A 23,316-nucleotide genomic window follows, 5' to 3' on the forward strand; every position below is an offset into this window, starting at 1 on the left:
AAGTAAACAGAAATACTAAAACAATTGTCTTTAGAGACAATTAATATTAGGTACCCTCCACAAAACTGGCTTCATTTATACACTGACGGATCCAGAGAACAAGGTGCCGGTGCAGGTGTTACGTGCTGTCTCTTCTCACTTTATAGATCTCTTGGGTATCGAACAACAAGTTTTGATGGAGAAATCATTGCAATAAGTGAAAGTCTCAGGAATTTTCTATGTCACATCAATAAATTTAAAAATGCAGTTATATTGTCAGACTTCAAAGCAGCTATTCTATCAATAGTCTCTAAACACACACCTTCATCTCAAACAGCAGAAATAACTAAAATGCTCTCTCAATTAATATCACTCAATAAAAGAATTGTATTCCAATGGATATCCGAAAATGCGAGCTCTTATCTGTATTAAGGATTTACAAGCACATAGCAAAAAATATCTACAACACACACAGACAATTTTGCCAACTTTTCACATCAGAATGTCACTTCTTATATCTATTTAGATAAAGAACTCATTTCAGATTTTTCTGTTTAATTCAAGTAATTTAGAAACTATGCTTGTATTTTGTTCAATGAGAAATTTTGAGTACCTCCAACCTTCAATACCTTTCCAGCATGCTATTTTTACTATTCATCCAATCTGTAACAGTTTTTAATAGATCTATTACGACAAAGAAAACAGTCTAAGTTGTTTTACTTTTTAATGCACAGTATCCCAAATGAATTTTTAAGCATTTTAATGCACTATATTTTACATTACAAAGTACTTTATTATCACAGAATTACATAATAGATGCGTATTATTATCATAACATTATTAGAAATTAAGAATTAGGTTTCTGGATGTTTAACACACGTCGAAAAGTGAGATTCAACCTAACACCACTGCAGCTCTTTCTCGGTGGTAGTGAGTGAAACCACAGTTTGTTAGTGGGTGGATTCATTAATAAAAGACTTCCGTGCTCCAGTAGCAATTTCACTGCAATCAGAAAAAAATAACAAGGTTTAAAAATATACAAAAATTAATGTATTTAATTAAAGGCAAGAGTTTGAGCTATTTGCTAAAGTACCCATAACAAATAGTTGGATTAAGAAGAAGCAAGGTCTTAGTAATTCTGAAAGGAGTGATATGATCAAAATGACAGAAATGGTCGCTCAGTACACAGTCTTCCTGGACGCTCCTCCGGCACAGCCCACTGTCATCACTGCAGTGTGTATGAAATGTTGCCCCATGTGTTCGGCTTAGAGTGTAAACCTGCTAACTAAGAAAAAGGAAATTTTACAGGGGAAACAAAAAACTGAGTATAAATTAACTCTGAAACTTCACCACCTGTACTTTGAATTTGGTTCTAAAGTTTCAGAGTTAATTTATACTCAGTTTTTCGTTTCCCCTGTAAAATTTCCTTTTTGTTGGTTAGTAGGTTTACACTCTAAGTCGACGAAATAATTTTTTCTTTGATTTCTTTAGTATTAATGCAATAACCATTACTACATATTTTACACTTACAACGAGCACAGAAATATTGTGGACCCACTATTAGAACCATGATGAAAGATATGATCAAAGTTTTGACATAGTGTAATATAGTCAAAATCTTACATTTGATTATATATATTTGAGTAGCTTAATATCAAAGACGGATATCTGTCGTCTCCATAGTTTTGATCTAGAGGCAATTTTTTAATTCACAGTGTTCTTTGTAATATTTAACACAATTTATTTTATAAATGTAGTGTAAGAGTTTGCATATGAAGAGTTCGCGGGAAAAACGATGAATGTCACATTTCTGTTAAGGATTCGATAATGATCTAATTGAGTCTATAACTGCAAGATGTAGTGCTGTTTCTATAGAAAATGAAGGAAAGGATTACTGTATTCGTGGTGATAATTGTCCTTTTACCATTTTTCATAAGAACAACATTATATTTCGCAGTGATCCATTGAATTAGATAATGACATCAACCTTAAGAAAACTGTGACATTCATCGTTTTTCCCGCGAACTCTTCATATGGTTTCACTATAACTGGAAAGAGCATGAAAAATTGTATAAAAAATCACAGCTATCTAAATTTCGATTGAGGTCAGATGTCCGTCTTTGATATTAAGCTACTCATTTGATCAAAAATTGTATCATATTATGTGACAGAGAAATTTGATAGTGTAATATAGGCCGAAGAGGAAAGCAGAGAAAAAGAGAAGATTGGAGAATGCTGACTTTGAAGTGAAGTATCTGTTCTTGGGCAGAAAACTATGAATGAATGACAAGTAACAAGACGTGAATTGAGTGTGTTTGTACAAATACTTCAGTTCAAGTCACTTTTAAATTATTTTGTGTATCACAGTTCTTTAATCTCATGTGACAAAACATAATTTCAATATAATTCCATTGGATGTGCACACAACAAAAGCACGTTAACTACATGCAGAGTTGGAAAGAACACAGAATGTGTGTTAAAAAGATAAATTATTACCACAGTTAAACATCCTAGAACAATACGAAATATACAAACATACAATAACACACCCACAACATATACTTAATACACAATTACAGTTCAATACCCACACATTATTTGATATCATGATACATAGCATGATATCTTTGCCTGCTATATCGAATTATACATGATTCCACGCCCAACTACCTTGCCTCTCAGTTTACTCTCCTAGCTTCACATCATAATCGAAATACACGTTCACAGCACAATCTGTTGCTATCAATACCACGTCATCAGACATCTCTGTACTCAAGTTCTTTCTCAATAGCCATGGCCTGCTCATGGAATTCGCTGCCGCTCGAAATCAGGAGTAGTCTTAGTCCTCAGTTGTTTAAAATTAGGCTGTTTAGATATATGTATTTTAAATGCAAAGAATTAGTTTTTTAGATATAATTTTTATTTATTTATTATTATTATTATTATTATTTTACACAGTCATTACTTTATTTTTCCATTAACACTTATATCTAGATAATTGTCATTGTCTCAAAGTAACACGTGCTGTGCTGATCACACTAATTCCACTATTCCTTTAGTTGTGAGATTATATTCATATGTATTAATTCTTTTTTTTTTAAAGTTAATATTGTATACTAGATGTATTTTCCTGTTTGAGATTATGTATTCAGTCTCTTTTTTTTTATTATATATATATATATTTTTTTTATTATTGTTATTTTAAAGTTAATACTGATTGAGTATATGTATTCAATCTCTCTTTTTTACTTAATTATGTTTATTATTATTTTTAAGTTAATATTTGTATACTGGTATGTATTTTTTTTGTATGTGATTTGATCCTGGTTGAGTGGAAGAGAAGGCCTGATGGCCTTAACTCTGCCAGGGAAAATAAAACTATTATTATAGCACACAAACAACCACCCCCCACCATAGGAGCAACACACCCCCACCCCTACAACTTACGAATGCAAATGGCAGTATGCAAGATCAACAGGAACATCAGTAGTTTGTAGGACACTGAAGATGATGCAGAACCGGTGTCGAAAAGGGCCGTCTGTCTAAGGTACATAACCTTTATAAAAATTTTAACACTTTTAATGTGTCGTTAAACAATTTTAAGTTTTTTAAATTATTACCAGTTCCCTTCAACATTCTCAACAGAGATATGTCTTTAATTTTGTTGCATGAAGATTTTATTTTTCTTAAGAATTTCACTTGGCATTCATTTACTGAATCACATAAGGAAAAGTTATGGCAAATATAGTAATTCATTTAATGAACTATGAGATAAAAAAAATATTTTTTATATTATAAAATATCATAAAAGATGGGAATCTGTCTCAACCCAAAACGTCGCCAGATACCTAGAGAAAAATGCAGTTGCAATTTTTTAGACTGTTTATGGGCCATGACTGCTTGGCCAAGCATCTCCAGAGAATTGGAATATCTCCTTCACCAATCTGCTCCTTATGTGATCTTCAAGAGGAAATGGATCAAAATCATCTTCAGCACTGCCCAGCCACTATCAACTTGGAGTCCTTGAGTGAAAAATACTAGAGAGCGAGAGAATTAATGATTTCATTATCAGAAATTCAGCATTAGCCAACAACAACATATAATGAGTGTCAAAAAACAAAGAAACTGTGCTTCTATGAGGACATGGTGTTTTTTTTTCGTCACAATCGTAATTATTTAGGCTACACAGCTTGTTCTGGTTCATTAATTCATCACTTTCTTGATTCTCCCTAAACACCACGCTTCCATTAAGCTGAAGCTTTAATACTGACTTCTGAAAATAATGACGAGTTGTAAAAATGTTCTCATATCTTGCTATTTCTAAAAACTGCCCAATAATAAATACTGAACAAATGATATGAGTAAGAAGTGCAGTCAGTTTCCATTGTTGGAAGCAAAACAAACTAATGTGGCCTATTCTCAAGACTAATTGGGCGGACTTCTTCATGCTGATATACATAGCAGAGTTGTTAATATTATTTCCCTCCGGTCGCCACATCACCACCGAATGAATGAAACAGACTGAATCAAATTGCAATGAATGGGAGTGGCAAATATATTTGTAACAGAGAGATATTCCACTATTTACATTAACCATTCATTTATGGACCAACAAGAACAGGTTGCTCGAAGTGGTTCCTATACTCATTTGTAATAATCCGAAGTGGTCCCAAATAGCACATGGTAAACAACTCTGAAATATTCCAAGTGGTTCCCAACTTGTTTAATAAATGACATGTGCGATGTAAGTCTACCTTGACTAGTCTATTTTTAGACTACTTTTACTGTCATTCATTCATTCATTCATTCAAGAGTTCTGTTCAAGGGCAGGTCTTTCACTGCAAACCCAGCTTTCTCCAATCTTTCCTATTTTTCGTCTTCCTGTTTATCTCTGCAAATGATCCATTTACTGTCGTCAGATGAAATTCTAGACTACTTCACTGAATATCCTATGTAAAAAAAAAAACACATATACAATAATCAGATGAGTTTTTATGCTCGACCATGCCAAACTGTAGTAATTATACACCTGGTAGTAGCCCTTTAATGCACCTCATTAAAGTACACCTATTCATTATAATTTAGTTGTTCAGCCAATGAGAAATCACCATTGTACTGATTGTACCATTATAAAACCGCAAGTATCGATTATTCTCGGATATGCAATCGAAAGACAATTAGCAAAAAGTCACAGAGGCTGGAAATCCAATACTGTCGCAGAAGGTTATGTTCTGTTACTATAATAATTAGCGTTAATTGTAAATAATATTCAAATAAATTCAATTTGTCATCTCGTTTTTCAATTCTAAATCAATTTCCTGGTTATATCAAGCCTAATGTTCATGTTATTCTCTAGATTATATCAAGGTCAATGACATTCATGTTTCGGAAAAAATCAATACTTTCGCGTCTGCGCACATCTCACAATTCAGGTCAGTTCCGCTCCTCACTTACATAACCATAACATCAATACTTATGAATAATTTCAAGTTAGAAATATGGTCGAGCATAAAAAGTCGTATGAAACTTGCCTATAATGGTAATTAAGACGCTCGTATGAAAATTATGGCATAAACAAACATACTCGCGTCTTAATTACTGCCATTATAGGCTCGTTGCATAATGTACTATTTTATTATATTCTTGACAATTACGTAAAAAAAGATCGAAAATTTCCATCAACTATGTGGGTAGAGTTGAGCAGCAGCTAAAAAAAAAAAAAAAAAAAAAAAAAAAAAAAAATACAAACTGCTGTGAATCACTCCACAGTATTGAATTGAATTTAATGGAGGGGGGCACTATGACCCAGCACTGCGACCTGTTAAGATCTATTGCGTTAACCCTCTGGTGATGCATTCCCAAACCCACATTGGCTGACAAGGTTCTCTGTGTGCTCAGGCTTCGAGCAGGCAACCCTACTCGTCCCTAGGCCAGCAACCTCCATGCTTCATCAGCCAGCATTCGGGGAATGCTACAGAATAACGAAATAGAGAAATGGTGACAGAATGATGTAAATGCCTAATTTGGGGAAAAACGGGACAACTGCGACCTTGTCCGCCACAAGTGTCACTATGGATTTTTTCAATGAAAAAAGGGTTGCCTGTGTGACAGTCTGAAGGGCTGACCATTCAGCCACCACAGAGGGTTCACTCCACAGTAATTTCAATATCAACTTCCATGGCTCACATTCTAATGTGTCACTTCACAGAAGCATTAAAAAAAGGTACAGACAGGAACTTATGTCAAAATTAGAAGTTGCCCTAAATAGAAGACACAAAAATATCAGGTGAAACAACAGTTTGTACAAAAAGAAATGAATAAATTTACAAGTGGCACAATTTCGTGATTTACGTTCTTACGTCATATTTGCTACAAATTTCTGCCATCCTCGATAATGTGAGCTTGACCACAAGTGAATCTTCAGTCTGATACTGATGTCCATTATCGCAAGTCATTTTCTCCCTAGCTTCCTAGTGAAGAACTTCTAAGTTTCGAATATTTTGTTTATTTCCATTAAGCTTTCTATAATTTAGAATGTGTTCTTTATTTAAGATCATACCACTGTCATTACATAATGGGAAACTTCTGTCCTTTATCAAACTCATTTTTAACACATGTTCAGTTAGACAATCATGTTGTAAAATTAATCCGAACTGGGCTAATTCAACTTTTCTTTGTTTAGTCACTTTATGGCTTTGTACTTCTGCAGCTTTTCATATGGTTTACATTTCATGTGCTCCTTGTTCTTTATTTACTGACTTGTTTTCAATGAATTTGAGTTCTGATGGGAGTTCTAATTTGGAATCTGGTTTCATTTCAACATTTGAAGCCTATCTATCTGTGACTTCGCTATCTTCCATGCCTACATGTACAGGTATCTGCTGAAGAATTATGTCTGCATTTCTATTTTTTGCTGCTCTATATAATTTTCTTACATTCTGTACATCTGTAATGTCGTAATGTCTGTAGTTTTTTATTTTCTGTAGGGATGATTTTCAGAGAGTAACAATTTTCTAGTTTATCTCTGGTCTGTCTAGGACATTTTGTAGTGCAGATTTAATGGCTAAGATTTTCTCATCAAAGTTGTTCAAATCATGATCCACGAAAACACGAACATCACACTTACAATGAACAAATATCCATGTTACAGAAGGAGTTGAAAATCACTACCATGGCTTTCAATTAGTGTCTCGTTTCCCCAAAGATCCCTCTTCTGTAGGCAATAGCAGCATTGCAGCCTACTGATTTATTATTCCTGTTCAAGTTTATTTCAGCTAATTAAAAAAAATCATGTATTGTGTACAGAAAGTTACGGATCCTAATCTTTTAATTGCAATTTCTCAGGCCTAACTTCTCAAATTTGTAAATATGTTAGGCTATTTTCACTCTTTTCTGCATAATTTGCGATTCAGATTTCAGTCATACAAACTCATATTGTATAAGTGCTATTTCAAGGGTGTATACGTATTCTGTGAGAAGTTCTATTAGTTCTGTCATCCAATTTCCTGTTAAGTATTAAAGAATACATTTTTTTTTTTTTTTGGAGATGAATTTTTCCATATCTGTTTTCAGGGCTACTTTTCCAGTACATTATTTAATGTGCACTAATCCACTTTCTAATGGCCCTTCTTGCGTTACTGTTATCGTCTTTTCATTACATAAAGAATTAAGAAAGCTTTGCTACATCAATATATGGTACTGATGCTGTCCACTGGCTTATTATAAACAGCCACGTGCGCTTACAACAAAGAGCACGACAGTAGTGTATGTGTGGAGTAAAACGTGTGGTTGTAAGTTTCCTGCGTTGATGTGTTCGTCTTTAAACACTAAGCATAAAATTGCACAAGTCAGAAATTCTATTGCACAAAGATGTTTATGTAGCATTTATATAATATGTTAATAGAATCTGTCCTGAAATTAAAGGACAATGATAATACATTAAACCTTTAGTGTAATATTTTTAAGAAACTATTACTGCTGACTGGCACGTGATAATGATTTGGAACCCTTTCTGACGAGCTAAGAGAACTGTAATATTGCTTTTAACAAGAAGCTTTTGCCACAACACATACAACCAACATTTTCATCCATACAATTCATGAATTTCACGAGAATATGGTTATTAGTAGTGGTCTCCGAGATCTGTGACTGAAATATTCAGTTGTTATTCCTTTATTCAAAAAAGGGGATAGAACCTCACCCAGAAACTACAGGCCCATATATCTTCTACCAGTCTTTTCAAAGGTTTTCAAAAAAGTTATATATAAGAGTGTATAACATCATCTTGATAGGTACAACATTCTCATTCCAGAACAATTTGAATTCAGAAATAATAAATCAACTGAGCAAGCGACATTTAATTTAACTGATAAAATTCTGGAAGCAATTAATAAAAAATTACAAATAGGAAGGATATTCTGTGATCTCTCCAAAGCTTTCGATTGTATTAATTGTAAAATTCTACTACAAAAATTAGAATATTGTGACAGCGACGTGAGATTCGAACTCACGACAAGCGTCCCGCAAGAGAGAAGATCGCGCGGAGCACGGAGGGACGGCGCGCGGCGGAGAGAACAGAGGGTGTGTATTACGTCAACGCGACGAGAGTGCGCGCGCATCTGGTGCTGGTAGAGAGGAGAGGGCTCTGGATTTCTCTGGAGTGCAATCTCTGGAGACGTGTCGAACTTTCGAGGCTACATCGCTGTGATTATAAAAGAAGAAACGCCAGCGAACTCGAGCAGTTTTCAGTTATTCAGTCAGCGAGTAAGCCAGAGCAAGCAAGCCAGTCTTGTGTACCGGAGTTCGACTCGAGTGTGCGTCCGCAACTGTATCAGCATCCGAAGGCCTGAGTTCGAGTGCAGTGGACCGCATTTGGAGGGACCTGAGTTCGAGTGCAGTGGACCGCAATTGGAGGGACCTGAGTTCGAGTACAGTGGACTGTCTCTGAAGGTCTGTGGTTCGAGATACTGTGAACTCGAGTGACTGAGCTAGAAGAACTGTGAACTGAGAACTGATAGTTCTGATTTGTAAATAGTGCTTTCTAAATATTAGTTAAGATTAACAGTTCATTGTTGTTCATACTAGTCCAAGTAAATTGACATTGCCGTCAGTGGAGGCTATAACGAATACTGTGTTGAGTAAAAATCCTATTGTTGACGAGAGAATTTAAGGTGAATTGTAGAAAGGAATTATTGTTGTGACGAATAAATTACATTGTTGTTACAAAATAAAATTACAATATTATGGTATTAAAGGCATAACATACCAGTGGTTTGAGTCATATCTCCTAAACAGAAAACAAAAAGCTGAAATCAACGCAGTCAGCAATTTCTTTAAATCTACTTCAACATGGGGAAATGTTCATACAGGGGTCCTGCAAGGCTCTATATTAGAGCCTCTTCTTTTTCTAATTTTTATAAATGACCTTAGCTCCATAATAAAAGGAACAGATTATCCTAGACTATTTGCAGATGACACAAGTATCATAATTACAGACAACTACTTTGCCACATTCAAATATAAAACAGAAACAATTCTCCTTAAAATTTATGACTGGTTTACAACCAATAAACTAGCATTAAACATTAATAAAACTAACATAATTCAATTTAAAACCAATTCAAATTTAATCTCTGAAACATTAGACACAACTAACAACAATATACCCCTATTAGAAACATCAACAACAAAATTTCTTGGTTTGCATATTAATAATACCTACATTAAATTGAAAAAAATCATATTAAAGAAATAACCCCCAAACTTAGCTTAGCATGCTTCGCAATTAGGTCGTTACAACAATTTCTAAATAGCAGTATCTTAACAGGGGGAAAGGAAGCCCTAGTTGCCTTATAAGTGGTGCCTTCTTAGTATCATTTGTGAGGTTCAGACCTGTCTTCAAACAGTTGACTAAACAACAGTATCTTAAAGACAATATATTTTGCCTATTATGTCCTACAGAATAATATTTTGGGAAAATTCTGCAGATAGTAAAAACATATTCTTATTACAAAAAAAGAGCAATTAGAATACAGGGTTGTTTCCGATCTCTGATAACGAATTTGAATGACATCATGTGCATCAGGAATCACACCGACAGCTGAATTGCGGCGAGAGGTGACAGACCAGCAATGAGTGATTTCATAATCAGAGTGCACGGCGTATCACAGTAGCAATGCCCAAGAAAATCGAGCCTTTTTGGGACGGGTACATTAACAACTCTTTCCGATGCCAAGCACAGTTACGTGAAAATCATAGGAGCCTGCAGTCAGCAACTAGATTTCAAGCCGAGTGGATGTACTGTCGTGCAAGGAATTGCAGAATCAACATAGAGAGAGCAATGCTCTAAGCTAAAGTAAAAAGAGTCGTTGGGCAACAGGAACAGCAGTAGATGAAAGTAAAATGGGTGTGGATTTATATGTGCATAGATCAAGAATTGGAATGTTTAGCATAAGAAGAGTTAAAGAAGAGATAAGATGGGAGAGTGGGAAGAAGAAAGAACTAAAATGGGCGATTGGAGCAGCCATAGTGATGATATTAATAATGGGAGGAATTGAAGTGAATCCGGGGCCAAAGAGTGTGAAGAACGAAGAGTTGAGAGAGTTAATTAAAGAAGAAATGAAGTTAGGATTCATAAAAATTAATCAGGAAATAAAACTACAGCTACAGGATTTCAGTCAGACAATCACAAATTTGAAGACAAACATGGAGAATAACAACGAAAGAATTGAAGAGCTTCAACAGTTAAATAGCCAGTTGGAAAAGAAGATTAGTGATTTAGAAAATAGCCAGAGGAAGAAGAATTTGTTAATTTTCGGTATAAATGAGGACGAAATAGAGTATGGAGAGGAAACTTACACTGCAGTCCGGAGAGTATGTTGGGAGCTTTTCGAAGTAGATATAGATGGCTATATAGAAGAAGTTTATAGAGTGGGGAAGGGAAAATTTCGGCCAATTTTGCTGAAATTTCAAAATTTAAGGACAAAAGAAATGATTATGAACAGAGTGAAAAATGCGAGGGGAACAAAATTGCGCTTTGTAAATGATCTTAGTTACGAAGTAAGAAGAAGAAGAAAATTATTGTTACCATATCTGAAAACAGCGAGAAGTAAAGGACATTTTGCGATCATGATCAATGATAAATTGAAAATCAATGATAAAGTGTACGTTCTCGAATACTGTGAAAAGAATTGTGACAAACCAGAGTTCTGGACTGAAATCGAGCAAAGCCAGGTGAATCAAGGCGCAGTGAAAAGGAGGTTCAATGAACGTGAAAATATGCATATGTCAAGGCAGCACGCTAGGAAGAATGAAAAAATGCAAACGACACAAAACTTCAATATCAATGAAACGAGAGATGTACAATGTCGATATCTGACGCCTACTTCGAGTACGAAACAGCTGACCAGAATAAACCAAGGAGGAAAACAAAACGTGAGGCAGATACAAAATACTGCAGACGAAGGATTAGGGAAACAGCTGGAAGTGTCTGAGGTCAGGAGCATAGACAAGACTAATGGAGGAAATGCAAGAGAAGACATGACAAGAACGAGTGAAGGAATGAAGTGACTACCAGATATTAGTGATTGTGAGGACAGAATAGATAGGGCTTTGGAGAGGTTATTAGCAAAGAAGAAGAGTGCTAAAAAGTGAGTGCAAGAAAGTTAGGGGTGGCAAAAGTGTAAGAAAAGGAACAGAGAAAAAAGTGTTAAGTGTAAGAAGATAGTGTAAGAGTGTAATAAGCTAGACTATCAAACAATGAATACAAGAGAATTAAAGTGAAAAAAAAAAAAAAAAAAAAACATCTGAACAAATGTGAAGTGGAATGAGAGAGAAATTGCAAGTGTAATTAAGTGAATTAGATATTTGATGTTTTTCAATGTTATGGGTTGAGAGTAGTATAAGGGGTACTATAACTGTAGAAGTATTATAGAAATAAATATATGGAAAGAGGAATAAAATAGGAAATTTAGGAGTGAAGCGAAGAGAAAGGGATCAATATGTAAATAAACAGAGGGTAGGAAAAAAAAGTGATGTAAGTGTTGTAAAATAGAGTAAACGAAAAAGTCAGCAAGTAATGTAGGAGATAATAGCTGGAAAACAATGATTAAGAGTAGGTAGGATTTGAGAGTAGAGAAGAAAATAAATAAATAACGCAAATTATTAAGGAAAGAATATGCAATATTTAATAGGTGAGCGAGAAATGGAAGGGAGACAGTCTAGGTAGGAGGGAGAGAATAGAAGAGGATAGAGAGGGAAGGACATATAGCAATTCAGTCTTAACAGAACATTAGAAAGTAATCAAGAAATTCTCGGCAAAGAATACACTAATAGAAAAGAGTTGTATGTATTAAAGGGATGGTGGATCGAAAAACAAAAATGTGAAGGTCCACCATAACTGTGAATTGTAAAGTTGACTGACAAATAAATATCATATCATATCATATCATATCATATCATATCATATCATATCATAGGAGCCTGCAAAACACGTAGTTTCGTTATTTCCAAGAAAGGCATCTTGTGTGTACCTAATAAGACTGGCAAAGCTCGAATGGGATTAATTCCAGAGTGGAAAAAGCAAGCAAATCCACCCCCCTGTCACAAGTCACCACACCCCACGAGATGATACAAATTAATTCCATTCGAGCTTTACCAATCTTATTAAGTACACAGAAAATGCCTTTCTTGGAAATAACGAAACCTCGTTTATTGCAGGCTTCTTTTATTTTCACTTAACTGTATTTGGCACTGGAAAGGGTCGTAATGTACCCCTCCCAAAAAGGCTAGATTTTTTCCTTATGCTGTGAATCGCCGTGCACTCTGACTATGAGATCACTCACTACTGGTCTGTCACCTTACGCCACAGTTCAGCTGTTGTGTGACTCCTGAGACACATGACGTCATTCAAATTCGTTATCAGAGACTGGAAACAACCCTGTAGTTGGAGCAAAGGCTAGAGAATCGTGTTCAGTATTAAAAAAAAAAAAATTAGAGATTCTAATCCCAACAAATCAGTACATATACTCTTTAATAAATTTCCTCTTATGTAATAAAGAAAATTTTCCGACTAATTCAGCCATACATAGTATAAATACCCGCAGAAAGAATGATTTTCATAAACCATCATCAAATTTATCATGCTATCAAAGGGGAGTAAGTTACATGGCGATATAAAATTTTCAATAGTCTTCCTGAAGACATTAAGAATCATAACCAAAGCCCTGTATTATTTAAGGTAAAACTAAAAAATTACTTAATATCTCATACTTTCTATTCTGTAAATTAATTCTTGACATTTCACAGTACTGTGTAAATATTTTAAAACTATTAAATGGTAAACATATTGCATTCTATAATATGTTATTGTTATTAAGGTATTAATTCTGTACATATTTCATATTTGCATTTTTATATGTTAAACATAAGAATTGGACATATTCTTTATTCTATAAAGCAAATGTAAAAATATTATGCAATCTACCTACCTACTTACCTATCTAGCTAGCTAGCTATCTATCTACCTACCTATTTATCTATAAACTTGACTCCCTGTAACTTTTAATTACGGAGAACTTAAAATGGATAATAATATTTGTCTATTTCTTAAAGGGAGCTGTGATGAGTAATTTCACAAGTAGATGCCAAAAATGTTAGAAAAACAAAGACAGTTTCAAGATGATGATCTTGTTTACTTTGGTGAGAAAATGACATTCTTGTTGATTACATTTATTACATTTTTACAAGACCAGTTACTGCTCTGTTCAATTACCAATGCTCAGTTATGTGATGACGTGTTAACAGAAAATTTTCTGCGTAGTCACACAGCAAAGTTTCTTCATCCTGTACTATAATTATTAGCCTTTATGGTTGTAAAACATATTCAATTAATTTTATTGAAATATTATTTTTATCTAATTATGTATACTTTTTATCATATAATAACAAAGCAATCTGTGGTACAGAAGAGATATTAAAATAAGACCTTAGCACAATCTTTACTTTCTTATGGACGTCTAGAAAAAGAGATGAAGATATTAACATCTTGTTAAATAAAATGTGTAAGAATAACAGCAGCAGGATTTAAAATAAAATCAAGATACTTATTTACTTACTGGCTTTTAAGGAACCCGGAGGTTCATTGCAGCCCTCACATAAGCCTGCCATTGGTCCCTATCCTAGGTAAGATTAAGCCCGTATCTATCATCATATCCCACCTCCCTCAAATCCATTTTAATATTATCTTCCCATCTACGTCTCGGCCTCCCAACTAACACTCTATATGCATTTCTGGATTCGTCCATACATGCTACATGCCCTGCCCATCTCAAACGTCTGGATTTAATGTTCCTAATTATGTCAGGTGAAGAATACGTGCGTGCAGTTCTGTGTTGTGTAACCTCCATTCTCCTGTAACCTCATCCCTCTTAGCCCCAAATATTTTCCTAAGCACCTTATTCTCAAACACCCTTAACCCATGTTCCTCTCTCAAAGTGAGAGTCCAAGTTTCACAACTAGAAAGAACAACTGGTAATGTAACTGTTTTATAAATTCTAACTTTCAGACTTTTTGACAACAGACTGGATGATAAAAGCCTCTCAACTGAATAATAACAGGCATTTCCCATATTTAGTCTGTGTTTTATTTCCTCCCGAGTATCATTTATATTTGTTACTGTTGCTCCCAGGTATTTGAATTTTTCCACCTCTTCAAAAGTTAAATTTCCAATTTTTATATATCCATTTCGTACAATATTCTGGTCACGAGACATAATCATATAAAAGATATCATATCAAGATACTATGACAGAAAAAATGTTCAATCATGTTTCTCGTTATCAGCTAAATTGCAAACACCACCTTCAAAAAATGAGCTTCAGTACAGAATTCCTATAGTCATGCTGAATTATACTCCACAAGACAGAAGATCTATGAATCGTTCTTTGAATAGGTAAAATGGAAGTTCGTTGAGTTTGTAATAAGAACCAAGACATTATTACTTACAAGGCAAGAAGATTCAGTAATATGGTCATGGTACCTGGTGTAACTTCTCTCTTATTAGGTCCACGCTTTCTTGCATCACGATGCTTGAAAATAAAATCTCTTGCTTGACCGAGTGACAATGAAGCTATTGGAACCAAGGGATCAAGTTCTCTTTCATCATCTCGATGTTCTGCTATGTGATCCTTGCCATCACGATACCTAGAAAACAGATATCCTGTAAGAGCGAATTATTTTCTAATGGTTACAGTGAAGTATTGCATAACATAAGGTCCGTCCAAAAGGCCTATAGGTGAGAATAGCAGAGGAAGCAGGAAAAGAGTGAAGAGGAAAATAGCACGACAGCAACAAAGTGAACTTCGATATAATATTTTTACTATACTTTTTAAATTAATAGGTGTTTAGAAGACATATTTTCTATTAAAAATCTGTTTTCTGCAATAATCATGTAATGTACAATAGGGTATTCTTGTTTCAATCTGCAGAAATATTGATAAGAATCCTGATTTAACCTATGCCAGCATAGGGAAGGTCAGTTCCACTGTTGTGCAATTCCCGCACATGATATACGCAGAATCAAGAAAAAGGTTTTTTCAACAAAAAAGAAAGCTGAGCAAGATCGTTGCCTCTCTCTCTCATGATTCATATTTCACAATCTAAGAGGTGTCGTAGTAGGGTGAAGATCAAAAGAGTACCGACATCGATGGTAGTATCATACCAGGTACACTTCACTTTCAATATTCGAATTACGTATTCTTAAAGGTTATTAATCCCATATTGTTTATATTTATGGGGTTTCTTGAATTAAAAAATAATAATAATATTCGATGTTGTTGGCAGATGATTTTAAAAAATCCATAATAACTGTATGTCGAATATAAATAATGCATTACAAACACAATATTGACTCAGAGTTTAATTGAAACTAATTACTTTTATTTTAGATTCGTCATGGAAATGGAACAAATCCTGTTTGTGCAAAATTCTTTCAGAATGTTTTTCAAATTTCTCAAACTCACCTCAATATAATTGCAAAAGGAGTAAAATCTGAGGAAGGATGTACACAACACAGAGGTGGTAACCATACAGAAAAAAAATTTTAAGAGTGAGAGAAAAAATTTTAAGAGCGAAAGAAAAAGGCAATTAATTTTATTTCCAACTTGAAGGCTAAAGAGAGTCATTACTCTCGCAATAAAGTACAGCGCTTATACCTCCCTTCTGACTTCAGTATCAGAAAATTGCACCGCAAGTATTCCACAACAACTGAAAGCCAAGAAAAATTTCTCCTACAAAATTTAATATAGACTTTGGTACACCTGCGACTGACCAATGCAGTTTCTGCCTCCAGCTAAAACATAAAATTACGAATTAAAAAAATTACAAGGAAAAAATTAATTTTCTAACACAAGTTTAGAGCTAAAACCTTTCACGAAATTATGAAGGAAGAAAGGTGCAATACTGTTTCCTTTTGCTTTGATATGCAACAGGTTCAGGCTCTTCCAAAATTGACAATTGGAGAGTCATACCATTCAAGACAGATCGGTTGCTATTGTCTCTGCCTGACAGATATTCATAAGAAGGATCCCCATTTTCATTTATGGAATGAGAGTCAATCTGGAAGGGGAGCTGTTGAAGTAGCTTCAGTGTTGTGCAACTTTCTAAAAAAAATATGAGTTTCCAAGAAATATTTCAAATTTGAGGCTCTTTGCTGATGGCTGTGCTCGCCAAAACTGAAATATGCATGTAGTTCATGCAATGATTTTATTTTTATATCACAAAAAGCTCCAAAACCTTAAAGAAATGATATTCTATTTCCCTGTGAGGGGCCACTCCTACCTACCACCTGACAGGGTTTTCGGGATTGTAGAAAAACAGTTTCTGAAGAAAGAAGAGACACTGAAACCAGAACAGTACACTGAAATTTATAAGGCTGTTGGCTCTGTCCACTCTCTAAACAACAATTGGCAAATCAGAGATTATAAATCACTGCAAACATCTCTCAAAAAGTTAGATGGGTTCAGGGAGATGTAGCGTATCATGCTGAAGAAAGTAGTGAAAAATGAAAACCTTAATGTGATAATGAAAATGGAATCCACTTATCGCATAGATGATCCGTCCAAAAACTATATTTCAGTACTAAAGAAATGTAGAAGTCTCCTTGGTATTCCAAAACCAGAAGTGATCCCTCTGCAAAGTATAATTACGCAAGAAAAGAAAACTGATGCACTTATTTTAGAATGGCATTATCGACATGAGGCTCTGGTGTAATGGACGCATCTGACCTCAAGCCAAAATGTAGTATATTCGTGTCTGGCCATGATAGTCTTTTTTTAATCCCAATACATCTTATTGTATTGATGAGATATCTGAATTATCTATTTTCTGAACCACCAAAATATGTATTGTAATATGTATCTATTATGCTTTCGGCAAGAATATACTGTATAGTACTAGCTATTGTTTCATTATAGTTCACTTGAGATCAAGTCAGTTGCATTGAACTCTTATGGAGCTCAGTTAGGTATTTGTTAGAAATGTGCTAGCGTTTAGTTGCAAATGTGACAAGTGCATGACCTTTTTGTGTTCTGTATTATTATTTTAATGTAGGCCTACTTTTGTCCCACTTTAATGTTTAAGCTGTATTAAATTCGTTGTATGTAGTTTCTAATGGTTAAGCCACAATTACAATTAATAAACTTCAGAAAAAGTATTTGATTTATTGCAGAAAATACTGTATTTAAGACGGAGGTCATTACTTTGAACAATAAAATTCCTGTAACTTGTTTTTCAAATGACAATGAGTAGTGAAAGAATAATTTGTTTTCCTTTATTACAGTAAAAAGGTGAACTGTAAGTAACCTCATTAATTTCAAGGGATTATTCTTTGATATATCTAAAAAAGTTTAATATAATTTTGCTCGTTTTTGCTTGCTTTTCGAGATAAACACTGTATTATATGAAACATTAACATGGCGTGTTTCGGAAAAGCCATTGATTTAATTCCTAATATGCTAAGTCAATTTAAGAGAACAGTGTATTATGATAATAAATCACTGAAAAAATTTTAGTTTTGCCCTTTAAATGTGCAGAAATTTCATGTCTTTTCGTTCTGAAAAGGAATTTTGAAATGTTACATTTGTTTAGATCAAATTTCTGCACATTTAGAGGACAAAATTAAAATTATTTCAATCATGTATCATAACAGAATGTTCTCTTAAATGGACAGAGCATATTGGGAATTCAATCAATGGCTTTCCCAAAATAGGCTATAAAATGTTTCATACAAAACAATTTTTTTTTCTCGAAAAGGAAGCAAAAACGAGCAAAATTGTATTAAACTTTTTTGTTTGAAATATCTCAAAGAATAACTCTTCGAAATTAATGACATCACTTAAGGTTCATTCTGTATGTACATATTGTACGGTACAATAACTTCTGAATATTGCTTAATTCCTCCTCTAAGGAAGACAAAAAAGAAATTTCTTTCTTTTCTCATTTAACCATTTTGTTAAGATATTTTCTATTAAACAGAGTACTGGTATGCACAATTTATGTACACTACAAGTTAATTGATTAACATGCTCTTACTTGTCGTGAGTTATGGTTATGAATTTCTCAAACTATATTCCTTCTTTACCCTTCTAAACAATTATTGTCATTGTTACGTACATTACAAAATAACTAGAGCTGGCTTTTTAATGCTACATTAGTTTTAAGTTGCATACCTTAAGTTAAAAAAAGTGCTAAAGTTCAGATTTCCGACCTCATCCTCTGACAGAAACCATCTACAATGTTTACTAATTGTGTCACAGAGACACAAGTGGCTCAAAAAATATTTCATGCTATTATGTTGAAGTTTGAACCCTCAGACCCCTAGTTCCCTATTTCGAAATACTTATCTAGGACCTCTCTACAACCTCTTAAATTTCTTCGGTTGAATTCTGAAACATTCTGTATAACATTTTGCCGTAAGCAATCTATTTCATAGGCTTCTAGTACTAAAGCTTACCTATTAACAAGAACAAAGTTGAAGTCGTAACCAGTAAGTTCATTAAGTATTTTCCTTACATGAAGTAATGCAGGAGGCCAAGCCATTGCCGGTACTGTGTTGCCTGAGAACTTGTAGCTCAGTCCTGAATCTCCGAATGCAACCTGAACATCAAGATCAACACTTTTTGTAATTGATATAAGAAATGGAATTACATTTTTCAATAATCAAACAAGAATGGAGAACTCACAAAAATGGTAGTAGCCTATTCTACTTCACTCTCCGACTACAAAAATTGCAAATATAGTGAAGTGGTTTGTATGAAATATTATCTTAAAAAAACGGATTTAGGCCAGGGTTGCCAGATTTTAAATCTACGAAGGAGGGACATCCTTTTGCACCATATATAATACATTTTGTCTTAAAGAAAGAGTGATATGAATTTGGGCAGAGTTGACATTTTCATGACTATACAAAATAAATAAATAAAAAAAAAAATTAACCCTCAGCTAAAGAAAGTAATATGAATCTCAAAATTTCAATTTGAATAAAAGACATATAGATACAACTATCCAAGTACAAACAATATTTATCTGGCTGTAAGTTACATCACGTTTCTCTGGCATCTTTCTGAAGAGCTTGTGGCAATAACATTATGCCAAATTATTAACTTAATGACTTAATAATAGTTCTGTCTGGCATCATATGTGACAAAATATTTAAATTTCAATGTTTATTAATTGATAACAATGACAAAATTTATTTATACCTAAATTCATATTTAGTTTGTGCCTTAGCATATTACTGCTCCAAACCCATCATTTAACATTCAGTATACATTTTTAGAGCTTGTAACTGGACTTTAGCATTTTCAACAAGCTTCTGTCCATTCTCTGTGCCATGCATTTCTGATCAACGTCTTTTTTAAATGTTTAGAAATATATTCACTACCGGTACTGAATTCGCTGCTACAAACCTTACATTCGCCAAAATATTCGTTTCTTTCCAACGTGCAAACCTACATTGTTAAGAAAATTAACTGAAATTTAATCTAATTATTTAGGCCTAGAAGAAAATAGTTACTACGTAATGATAAAATTATTCAAGTGATGTTAATTCTCTAAAGGAGGGACTTTTTGCATCCTGCCTTGAATCGAAGCGGGACCCAGGACTTTTATATGAAAATCAGGACATGTCCCGCCAAATCGGGACATCTGGCAACCCTGATTTAGGCGTATGTTCGAGAGGAAAACATGTAAAATATAAAGTGACCCATTTAAAGCTGCAGTTGTTATAAGTCATCAAATAAGATTTCTGTGATTTTATACTCAAAACTTGCAAAATAATCGATTAAAAAAATAACTTATTTTTCTTTTAAAACGTATGGAAATTATCTATATTTCGTTTCTTACTTAGCAAGTCTCAATTTCGTACGGTACAGTAACTGTGGAGACATGAAGATGATACTTGATTTCCCTTAATCTTGCCATGTATGATAATATTATTGCACCAGTGATTCTCTCTTTTAGTTAATACAGGTTATGTATGGACTTCTTCTAAGTAAACAACTTTTTTATGTATCTTCACATGAAGAAATCCGTGTGTGAATGATAACACACAATCATGTATCAAACCACACCATACATTCACTTTCAGACCTAACATGTCGTCATGAATCTCACAAGATTGAAAATTCTGCAATTGTAATGATAAGGGCTTGGAAGTTGATGATCTAAAAATCACTGAAAAATGACCTATAAAATGACCCTAATTTCTGAAAATATGACATTGCAATTTAAAAACAAAAATGAAAATTCCATGAAAACACAATGAAAATCTGCATACTGTTATTTAACAGATAGTCAACAAATCTCAAATAACAATGTAATATGCTTGACATATTTATAATCAGTAATGTACAATATTAATTAATCAAACAATTTTACAATGTTCAATGCTTGATAATTGAATTACTCTTCATTTTATGGTACATTGGGGCGAACCTAGTGGCAGAAATTGTAGTGACACTCTGCAACCCAGCCATGCCCAGTTGTATAGGCCTATATTCCAGCTTATATCTTAATAGTGCAAGCAGTAATAAAATTACTACTTGACCATGACATGGTCTCATGAAACTATAGCTTACCTGTTGTCGAGGTATAGGATGCCATCTGCCATATACATACACTCTAGCTAAGTCACCACTAAAATACTTCACTTCAGATTCCAGATGACGTAGCAGACAAGTAGCAACAGACTGAGGAAGTAACACTGTATAGTCTAAGTCCAGATTTTCTGCAGTGATTTTTCTCCATTTCAGCTTATCTAGTTCCACTTTATTCAACTTTGTTTCTAGGGTCCTAAAATTAACACACTGGAATTAGTAAATCACGAAACATAATTATAATTTGAGTATTTAATCACTGCTTTAAAACATTAAAAATAAAAAGATGATAAGACGAATCCCTCTAATTGTGATGGAATGTGTAAGTGGTTAGTGGTTGTGTGGTTTAGGTAATTAACCATAATACGCCATTGAGTCATATGCCAGTTTTGTTCTCAACTTATATGTGTTTGCTGTCGAAGTTTTCCAAACGTGTGCGGTGTCTCCCCCCCTTCCCCGCTTTTAACGATGACTCTGTACACTGGATATGAATGACTTAAAATCCTTCACAAATTCCCTAAATAGTTCACGTGATGTTACAATGTTCATGAATTGCATCAATTTGTAGGGATTATTTAAATGACAGCTTTTATCAGTGGATTTTATAAGTAACATAAAATGTGACAATAATAATTTTATTATTTTGCAATATTACTTACTTAAAAATGGCTTTTAGAGAACCCGGAGGTTCACTGCCGCCCTCACATAAGCCTGCCATCAGTCCCTATACTAAGCAAGATTAATCCAGTCCCTACTATCATATCCCAACTCCCTCAAATCCATTTTAATATTATCCTCCCATCTAGTCTTGGCCTCCCCAAAGGTCTTTTTCCCTTCGACCTAACTAACACTCTATATGAATTTCTGGATTCACCTATACGTGCTACATGCCTTGACTATCTCTAACGTCTGCATTTAATGTTCCTAATTATGTCAGGTGAAGAATACAATACATGCAGTTCTGCATTGTGTAACTTTCTCCATTCTCTTGTAACTTCATCCCTCTTATCCCCAAATATTTTCCTAAGCACCTTATTCTCAAACATGCTTAACCTCTGTTCCTCTCTCAAAGTGAAAGTCGAAGTTTCACAAGCATACAGAACAACCGGTAATATGAATGACTGAATGAATGAATTGAGCCATTTTGTCCCTTAAAGGGCAAGGCCTCCTAAAAGAGGGGTAACTTATTGTTTCTCGCCTGATGAGCCATTCCAGGTAATATAACTGTTTTATAAATTCTAACTTACAGTTTTTTTGAGAGCAAACTGGATGACAAAAGCTTCTCAACCGAATAATAACAAGCATTTCCCATATTTATTCTGCATTTAATTTCCTCCTGAGTGTCATTTATATTTGTTACTGTTGCTTTAAGATATTTGAAATTTTTTCCACCTTTTCACCTTATTTTGCAATTTACATTTTTTTTTATTAAATCAATATATTAATTTGTTTATAAATTCAAATTTTACCTCTCACTAATTCATTCTGCTCCAATAACAATCTCACTGAAAATACAACTTGTTACGCCTGTGTATTTCATTGGTTTTAATGCTATTTATATCACAGCCCCAATCAAGGGATTAGGGGTTTCACTCTAAAACATTATTCAAACCTCCAACTCCTCACTTGTTTCATGGGTGATTAAGTCAGTAGAAATCAGACATAATATATAACATATAAAAAGAAAGGGAAATGCATAATAAAAGTGAACAGTAGGTCAAAATAAATAAGATATACAAAGTATAAAAAATAAGACAATACTAATATTGGTGGTGGTGGTGGTGGTGGTGGCAGTAGCAGCAGGAGCAGCAGCAGGAGCAGGAGCAGGAGCAGCAGCAGCAGCAGTAGTAGTAGTATAGGTCGTGCAAGAAACGATTACCGAAAAGCAATGGTGACGTTGCTATCTGTTTTGATGTGTGTATGTAGGCACACCAAGGGGACGGGAGGTGAGAGTCGATGGAAGTACTGTCTTTTCCAAGAAGATGAACAAATGAGGACATCACTGTGGAAATTAAGAACGTAGCAAGAGAAAAATTCAAAGCTAATTAAACGTGCAACATAGCCTATGTTTATGATTGAAATAATAATACCATGCGATATAAGACACGTATTCACATGCAATGGAACAAACTAAAGTCGTAATGTAACTATCACCACGCAAGACTGATTCTACCGATGTCATTTCT

The 23,316-nt window shown here is 34.1% G+C and overlaps 1 protein-coding gene across 4 annotated transcripts in view; it reads right to left on the bottom strand.

Annotated features, from left to right (window-relative positions):
* Positions 1-724: 724 nt before the first annotated feature.
* The window catches only part of LOC138691259 (DNA oxidative demethylase ALKBH2-like), a 34,326-nt gene continuing 11,734 nt past the window's right edge, over positions 725-23,316 (bottom strand). For 3 of the 4 annotated variants that reach the window (XM_069813085.1, XM_069813088.1, XM_069813087.1), the window contains exons 2-5: positions 21,113-21,326; positions 18,988-19,130; positions 15,016-15,179; positions 725-981 (exon numbers count right to left, since the gene is read on the bottom strand). In XM_069813085.1, coding sequence (XP_069669186.1) covers positions 827-981; positions 15,016-15,179; positions 18,988-19,130; positions 21,113-21,326 — 676 coding nt within the window. In that variant the 3' untranslated portion in view covers positions 725-826. Of the gene's footprint in view, positions 982-14,981; positions 15,180-18,987; positions 19,131-21,112; positions 21,327-23,316 lie in introns of all 4 variants that reach the window. The other variant, XM_069813086.1, reaches the window with a different exon arrangement.

The sequence above is a fragment of the Periplaneta americana genome, chromosome 16 (assembly GCF_040183065.1).
Source record: "Periplaneta americana isolate PAMFEO1 chromosome 16, P.americana_PAMFEO1_priV1, whole genome shotgun sequence".
In the NCBI taxonomy this organism is placed as follows: Eukaryota; Metazoa; Arthropoda; class Insecta; order Blattodea; family Blattidae; genus Periplaneta; species Periplaneta americana.